This window comes from Tenrec ecaudatus, chromosome 4, assembly GCF_050624435.1.
Source record: "Tenrec ecaudatus isolate mTenEca1 chromosome 4, mTenEca1.hap1, whole genome shotgun sequence".
NCBI classification, from domain to species: domain Eukaryota; kingdom Metazoa; phylum Chordata; class Mammalia; order Afrosoricida; family Tenrecidae; genus Tenrec; species Tenrec ecaudatus.
The window spans coordinates 80099767-80108777 of NC_134533.1; the positions used below are offsets into that span (position 1 = coordinate 80099767).

At 43.6% G+C, this 9011-nt stretch overlaps 1 protein-coding gene and 1 pseudogene across 1 annotated transcript; one reads left to right on the top strand and one right to left on the bottom strand.

Annotated features, from left to right (window-relative positions):
• Window positions 1-126: 126 nt before the first annotated feature.
• Window positions 127-264, bottom strand: LOC142444959 (small integral membrane protein 30-like). The gene has a single exon (XM_075546366.1). It carries the CDS (start codon window positions 262-264, stop codon window positions 127-129), a length of 138 nt encoding a protein of 45 aa, XP_075402481.1.
• A 7256-nt stretch (window positions 265-7520) lies between these two features.
• Window positions 7521-8760, top strand: LOC142446965 (small ribosomal subunit protein eS1-like; annotated as a pseudogene).
• Window positions 8761-9011: the final 251 nt, after the last annotated feature.

The window sequence follows — 9011 nt, forward strand, 5'->3', positions numbered from 1 at the left end:
ACTTACTGTAGAGAAAAGGGAGTCTTTCCAGTCCCAGAAAGAGTTGGGGTCTTGGAACCCACAGGGCAGTTCTGCCCTGTCTTCCATTCAGGAGGCCCTTCAAAACCACATTTGCCCAGTTCTCTTTCATGCATATACCCCTAGACAAGTATAGATGCTTGTAACACTGAGAATTACTCCCAACAAGAGAACAGTCATACCTGCTTCCACCAAAGGCAGCAGTGAAACCAGGACGAACACCCACTGTGTGGAAACTGAGGGCATGATGCTGGAACCTTGAGGTGATTGGATCTTGAGCAGATGGTTCCAGAGAGAGGGGTGTGTGTATATATACATAATTCTGATTTTAAATACTCCATTCTTGGGATTCAGGATGCAGAAGCTGGGGTTCCACAGGACACTGCCTTCCAGGCATGAGTCAGAATCAACTGTCAGTGAGCTTGGTTTTCGTAAAATCACAATACCTCCACCATGACTAAAATTTCTCAACAGCATAGGTTTATATTTTATATGGCACTTATGGGAACATTAATTAGTATAAAGGTTTATTTTTTAAAGTAAATCTCCCACTTCAGTGTTCAATATTAACTTTTTAAAACATTCCATCATTTCTTCTTTTCAGTATTAGATAACGAGTATAATTTTCTAAGCGTTGTCCCGCCCCTAAAGAAAAGATTCAACCTTAACTATTTTATATGTAACTATAACATTAACTTTGGCTGTAAACAGCACAAGCCCAGTGAAACGGAAAAGATCCAACGATTCTGCACAAGGGCTTCCAGCTGCTCTCTTCTCGGGGCTGGTTCAGCTGCACAATTTCACCTCCGTTCTAATCGGTAAACAAACCATAGCCTGAACTTCCCAGTACATCTTGATGTGAAAACACTTCCCCCCATTTCATAGACTCAAATTGTTCCCAGTTAGAGGAAAACATCTAGAAGACAAAAGTACCCTATTAAGTCTGTTTCTTTGGGAATGTTCAAACATCAAAGGTCAGTTTTAATGACTTCAGTAGCACACAGGGTTTCTGCAAATGCAGAGGGACATGAAAGAACAGTGATTTTTCGAAAGAGGTAAAGGAAAAACAAGGGAGGTATTGTCCGCCACCCAAACAGATGAGTTTGGAAAATGTTTTCAAGAATGGAATCATAGAGGAAAGAGCTAGGAGTCAAAAGACATTTATGGAGGTCTAGACAAAGACATGTACATTGCAAATATATATATGAGGATGGGGAAATAGAGCTATGTGTCTATATAGGTTAAGTACTAAGGGGCGGAAGGACCTTGGGCCTCTACTCAAGCACTCCCTCAATGCATGAATACTTTCTTTTATTAAATTGGAACTCTATGATGCTCACTCTCCCGACACAACTGCTTAAGCCAAAGTGGGTGAACAAGTAAATGTGGTGAAGAAAGCTGATGGTGCCCGGCTATCAAAAGAGATAGTGACTGAGGTCTTAAAGGCTTGAAGATAAACAAGCGGCCATCTAGCTCAGAAGCAACAAAGTCCACATAGAAGAACACACAGCCTGTGCGATCAAGTGGTCCCGAAGGGATCAGTTATCAGGCATCAAAGAACAAAAAAATATCATTGGCTGCACACCTCCATGATAGGATCGCTGAAGACAAATGGGTGCATAAGCAAATGTGAAGAAAGCTGATGGTGCCCGGCTATCAAAAGAGATAGTGTCTGGGGTCTTAAAGGCTTGAAGGTGAACAAGTGGCTATCTAGCTCAGAAGCAAGAAGGCCCACATGGAAGAAGCACACCAGCCAGTGCGAAGTGCGATCATAAGGTGCCAAAGGGACCAGGTATAAGGCATCATGCAACAACAATATATATATATATATATATATATATATATATATATATATATATATATATATATATATATATATGCAGAGTGGAGACCCAAGGCCCAAGTGTTGGCCACTGGAGATCCCCTCATAGAGGGGTTTAGGAGAAGAGATGGGTCAGTCAGGGTGCGAGGTAGTACCGATGAAGAACACAGCTTTCCCCCAGATCCTGGATGCTTCCTCCCCCCAGCTACCACGATCCGAATTCTACCTTGCAGGGCTGGATAGGGCAGAGGTTGTACACTGGTACATATGGGGGTTGGAGGCACAGGGAATCCAGGGTGGATGATACCTTCAGGACCAAGGGTGTGAGGGGCGATGCTGGGAGAGTGGAGGGTGAGTGGGTTGGAAAGGGGGGACTGATTACAAGGATCCACATGTGACCTCTTCCCTGGGAGAGGGACAGCAGAGAAGGCGGGGAAGGGAGACTCCGGATAGGGCAAGATATGACAAAATAACGATGTATAAATTACCAAGGGCACATGAGGGAGGGGGGAAAGAGGAGGGAGGGGGAAAAAAAAGAGGACCTGATGCAAAGGGCTTAAGTGGAGAGCAAATGTTTTGAGAATGATTAGGGCAGGGAATGTATGGATGTGCTTTATACAATTGATGTATGTATATGTATGGATTGTGATAAGAGTTGTATGAGTCCCTAGTAAAATGTAAGAAAAGAGGAGAAAAAAATGATTAGGGTAGACTGTACAGATGTGCTTTATACAATTGATGTATGTATATGTATGAACTGTGATTAAGAGTTGTATGAGCCCCTAATAAATTATTAAAAATAATAATAATACAAATAAAAACAAAACCAAACTAAACCCTCACATCCCTCTCAACATCCCTGAGCAGAAAAGACTCCATTATCTCCATGACCTCTCCTCCAATTCCCTTGAACCCACTCAAGATATTTCATTTCCATTTTTCTGCTAAAACAACTTTTCAGGGTCATTAGTGTCCTACATATTGTTAAATCCATGATTACATTTTTGTAAAGGAGAGTTGGACCTTGGTTAACTCGTAGTCTTTTAGCTTTTGTGATACCTTAACAGGATTTTATACCATTGATAACAGTTTCCTTGAAATATTTCTTCACTTGGCTTTTAAACAGTACTCTGAGTTTATCACTGTCTTTTTTTGTAATCCTTTTATTGGGGGCTCATACAATTCTTATCACAATTCAAACATCCATCCATTGTGGCAAGCACATCTGCACATTTGTTGCCATCATCATTTTCAAAACATTTGCTTTCTATCAGCTCTTCTCCCCATGACACTTCTGTAAGGGGATGTCCAGCTGCCTACAGATGGGGTTTGGGTCCCCAATCTGCAATCCCCCTCATTCACAATGATACAATTTTTTTGTTCTCTGATGCCTGACACCTGATCCCTTTGACACCTCATGATCACTCAGCCTGGTGTGCTTCTTCCATGTGGGCTTTATTGCTTCTGAGCTAGATGGCTGCTTGTTTACCTTCAAGCCTTTAAGACCCCAGACGCTATATCTTTTGATAGCGAGCACCATCAGCTCTTCACATTTGCTTATGTACCTGCTTTGTCTTCAGTGATCGTGTCAGGAAGACTGACTTCCTGCAAGATATCCCCAAGGAGAAGCTGCATGGACCTACCCCGATGCAGCCCTGAGTGCTGGAGCAGCCATGTTGAGACCCCTGACAGCGCTGAGATGCTTACACATTCAGTGACTCGGCTTTCCGCCTGCAGTAGGCGTCATTGAATGTGTTTTTTGAGATGGAGGAGAACTTTGTGAATTGGTGTTGGACATATGGGTTAATGGGTTAATGGACTTGTGGGCTTGGACAGCACTGGGTTGGGATATTTTCTTGATGCACACTTAACCTTTATATAAAACTCTTATACATGAGTTTCTGTGGATTTGCCAGACTAATACATCGCCCATGACTCTTTTTTCTATATCCAAACTGTGAATAAGACCTATAGGTTCCACCTTCTAAGTGTATACAGAATCTATACATGGTAATATTAAATTTTTATTTTTAGGAGTTTTGGTGTGATTTTGTGGTTATACTTTTTTACTCCACATATATTTTTATACGGTTATTTCTTGGTTCCGCATTGAGGGGGCTTCTTGGGGGAGTTACTAAGTGAGGTTCAGGAAACAGTAAGGACGCAGTCACTGAGTCACAGCAACTCCTCCCCTCAGCCAGCAGCCCGTCTTTCTCGCCACCGCTCAGCCTCTCAGCCACGGGGCCCAGGGAGCTTGCCTGTCTCTCTGCCTCCCAGACGCAGAGCCTTGGTGTGGCACCTCTGTTCTGCTCATGATATCCTTGCTCTCACTCTGTCTCAGCTTAGCTCCTTTGCTCTGTCTCATAGTGTCCCTGCACAGGCGTCTCCACGACTTCAGACAGGGATCTAGAATGTGCTACACTGGTGGCTGTTCTTCCAATGGTCTTAGGATTTTGCTCTGTGTCTGAGATGGCTCTTACACAGGAATGGTTTGGATAGAGGTGTGGTTTTTGTCTTTTAGCGGAACAAAGAAACAAAGGGTGTGACTTGGTTCACACTTTGATAAAGTCAGGTCTTAATCCCACCTTAATCTTTCCCTTAGTATTTAGCATAGCAGAGAACTCCCTCCAAAATGGGATTGAAGCCACAGGCAGAGAGTCCAGAATTATATCACATAAGGAATTATGGCTAGAAGGACCATAATCAATTTTTAATCAAAAGTACTCAGAGGAGGAGGAGTTGGTGTTAGAAATGATGCAGTGGAGGTCCGTTTTGGAAAGGTTGGACATCTGGGGCTTTTGTTCCCCTCCATCTTCTAGGGACCAGTCTTTTTCTGAGCCTCTACATGTACCATACTAAGAATATTCTTTGTCTTTCTTAAAACCTACCCACTTTCCACTCCATCTACTGAAAATCTTTGACTGGGTTATTGTGAGGATTAAATATGGATATGAGCTTCAATTGGTTATGTAAACTGTTAGCCTCACACATTTTTTCAGTTTTGTGGTTTTATCTCCAAGGTCATAACTGAAAATGTATCTTGATCTACATGTGAAAATACTAATTCTATGGGAAGATGGCATTGATCTCAAATATGAACATTTAGATAGAGCATCTTGTACTACAAACATGTGGTTTTCTACAAGTAGTGGAAGTAAGACATTTCAGTTCCTAAAATATACTCCAGTTCCTGAAATATTCAGATGTGAACACCTGCCCCAAAGCACAACCACATGATTATAGTTTCACTATAACTCTAGGTTTCATCTCTTGGCTGCAAATGTGTTTGAGTATATGTGGTATATGAAGTATAGGCTATTAACAGACATAATATAATGAAGTCAACTAATAAGACTAATCCTCAGGGTTTTTCAAACCACTATTTTCTAATAAGTTAATTGTGTACCTAGAGCAGTGGTTCTCAACCCGTGGGTCATGACCCCTTTGAGGATCAAACAACCCTTTCACATGGGTTGCCTGATTCATAACAGTAGCAAAATTGCAGGTATGAAGTAGCAACAAAAATAAATTTATGGTTGGGGGGGGGGGAGGTCACCACAACATGAGGAACTGTTTTTAAGGAAGTTTCAGAACCACTGACTTAGAGCATTATATCTATAACTTGTCTGTCACTTGGTTGTATTGTGGTGGCTTGTGTGTGTGTGTTGCTGTGATACTGGAAGCCATGTCACTAGTACTTCAAATGCCAGCAGGGTGGCCCAAACAGACCAGGTTTCAGTGGAGTTCTAAACTAGGAACAGACCACCAAGAAGGAATGCGTTCGTTGTCCCCTTTGGAGAAGTGAGCCCTGAAAACCTTAGGCCTCCTATGGAAACCTTGTCAGATACTGAAGTGTAATGAACAGAAGCAGGGTATTGTCAGGGATAGTGCCAGAAGATGAGCTCCCCAGTCCGAGGGCACTCACAATATGAGGAGGAAGAGCTGCCTTCTCAAAGCACAGTTGACCAGATGGCTTGACCGTCAGAGTACAGCCTGCGGGACCTCAGCTGCTGATGGGGCCCCACACAAAATGAGAAGAAACAGCTGCAGGAATCTTATCATTGGAACTTGGAATGTACAAACTAGGACAATTGGAAGTTGTCAAAAATCAAATGGAACATGTAAAGATCAATATCTAGCTGTTAGTGAACTGAAATGGCCTGGTACTAACCACTTTGAATCTGAAACCCATATGGTTTACTATGGGGAATGACCCAATCAAGAGTGGATTTGCATTCAGCCTTAAAAGGACATTTGAAGATCTGTCTGAAGGACAATGTTGTCTGGGCTAGGATTATATCTATGTGCATTCAAAAACAATCCACTCAGTACAACTATTCTTTAAATGTATGCACCAACCACTAAAGGTAGTGATAAAGAAATTCAAGAATTCTACCATCATCTTCAGTCTGAAATGTATCAAACATGCAATTAAGATGCATTGGTGATTGGAATGCAAGAGTTGGAAACAGAGGAAGGCAGAGTAGTTGGAAAATAAGGTCTTGCTGAGAGAAATGAAGCTGGACATCCCATGAAAGAATTTGGCAAGACCAATGACTTGTTCGTAGCAAACACCTTATTTACTTATATACTTTTTTTTAGCAAACACCTTTTTATGACAACACAAAAGGTGGGCAAAGGCTTCTCCCGATGCAAGACACAGAAGTCAAACTGACCACATCTGCAGGAGGAGACATGGAGAAGCTCGACGCCGGTCACTAAAACCAAATCAGGAGCTGACGGCAGAGCAGACCAACATTGCTCACATGTAAGTTCAGCTTGAAGCTGAAGGAGATTAAAGCAAGTCCCCAAGAGACAAAATACAACTTTGAGTCTGAATGTAGAGACCATTTCATGAGCAGATTGGACTTACTGAAGCCCAGTGGCCGAAGCTCTGCTGAACTGCAGGCTGACATTCATGGAAGAGAGCAAAAGGTCATTAGAAAGGCGAAAAAGAAAGCTAAGGTCAAAGTGGATGTCAGAGGAGACTGAAACTTGCTCTTAATCATAGAGTAGCCAAGGCAAATGGAAGCAATAATGGAGTCAGGCTCTTTTCCTTTGGAGTGCCACCTTGATCCTGATGTCACCCTGGGCCGCCCCCCCACCCAGGGCTACCGGGACTGTGAGAAGCAGCCCCACCCAAAGTCCCGCTTCTGCCGAGGTGTCCTTGATGTCAAGATTCGCCTCTTTGACCTGCGTGGGAAGCAGGCAAAGGTGGATGCATTCCCGCCGGGTGGCCCCATGGCGGGGAGGAGGTCAAGTTGCTCCCATCCGCAGCCCTGGAGGCTGCCCGCTGGCACCGGCGCTAACAAGCACCTGGTGGGCAGTTGTGGCAAAGATGGCTTCCGCATCCTAGCGCAGCTCCACCCGGTCCACGACGTCCACATGAAAAGGTTGTCGTGCTCCAAGAAACGTGGCTTTCCCAAGGTTAATGCAGATGAGCTTGACGACATGGTGGCTGTGAACCGTTTTTAGAGCCCCCCTCGAAATAAACTTTATTATTAACTTATTTCAACAAGAAAAGAAAAATTAGTTCTTATGACACGGCCTTTCCAGATGCTTGCCCTCATGAGAGATCACTGAAGATGGGGCTTTCGCTGACTGTGGTGAAGAAACCAGATTGTGGGTGGCCTGCTTTCAGAAAAAAAACAGCGTGGCCTTCTGCCTCTCTGCAGGTGCCATGGTGGCCTGAGAGAACAAGCGCCTTACAAAAGGTGGCCCAAAGGGGCTCAGAAGAAAGCAGTGGATCCATTTCCAAAGAAAGATGGGAATGGTGTGAAAGAAGCAGCTATGTTCAATATAAGAAATATTGGAAAAGCACGAGTCACCAGGATGGGAGGAACCAAAACTGCATCAGATGGCCTCAAGGGTGGAGTTTTTGAAGTGCGCCTTGCTGATCTGCAAAAGATGGAGTTGCCTTTAGAAAAGTCAAGCTGATGACTGAGGACGGTTGTGCCCCAAACTGCCTGACCGACTTCCCTGGCGTGATCTCACTCGGGACAAGGTGTGCTTCATGGTCCAAACATGGCAGACCATGATGCAAGCTCATATTGATGTCAAGACTACCGATGGGTGTCTGCTTCGTCTGTTCTGTGTCGGTTTTACTAAAAACCGCAATAATCAAATTTGGAAGACCTCTTATGCTCAACACCAGCAGGTCTGCCAAATCCAAAAGAAAATGATGGAAATCATTACCCAAGAGATGCACACAAGTGACTTGAAAGACGTGGTCAATAAATTGATTCCAGACAGCACTGGGAAAGACACAGAAAAGGCTTTCCTCTCTATTTATCCCCTCCATGATGTGTTTGTCAGAAAAGTAAAGATGCGAGAGAAGCGCCAGCAGCCTGAGCACTGTGTAGTCAGCGCACCCAGCGGTGCCTCCTCCTGAGGTTCCTAGAATGTCTTCAGCTCACAGCAAGGGCCAACCTGACTTAAGCTCCCCCAAGATGGCCAAGTAGCCAGATTACAACCTGGAGAAAATTGAGAACAAAGCAGAACCCGCTGTAGACGTGCTTCTCAGTTACCTGCAAGCTTTCAAGAAGGCCCTGGACCTGGTCATCCAGGTGCAAAAGCAGATCAACAAAGAAACCAGAATAAGAAAAAGCCCCAGTGATGACTCCAAACGAATCTGAAAATAATGGAAGTTTGCCACAAACTTTTTGAAGCCCCCTTGTATCTATCTCACAACTTTTGCCTGTTCAGTATTTACAGGTTTAAGCCTTATTGACTGCAATTATAAAAATCTGTTTTAAAGCTAAAAAAAAAAGTAAAGATGCTGAACAAGCTTCAAGGTGAAGGTGGACATTCTGGAGAAACTACTGGCGATGAGATAGGTGCAAACGTGGAACGAGCTGATGGCTCTGAGCCACCAGTTCAAGGATCTGTTTAAAATTCAGACTTTTAAAGTTGACAAATAAAAGGTCTTATTGTGAGAAAAAAAAATAGTGCCTGGGCTTTGAAAGCCTTTTCTTAGACAAGCAGCTATCTAAGTGAGGTGTCCACTAAGTCCATAGGGAAGAGGCACACCAGCCTCTGTGATCTAAAGGTTGTAAATAATCCAATCCAAGTCCAAAGAAGAGAATTGAATCAGAGCTTACATTGTGAACACCCGGTGTGCAGAAGGCTCTGGATGAGAGTAGAAGCCCACAAGCCACGTGCAGAGTCCCCA

Coding starts and splice junctions, on each gene's coding strand:
- LOC142444959 (XM_075546366.1), bottom strand. CDS start 264: ATGCCCTCAGTTTCCACACAGTGGGTGTTCGTCCTGGTTTCACTGCTG.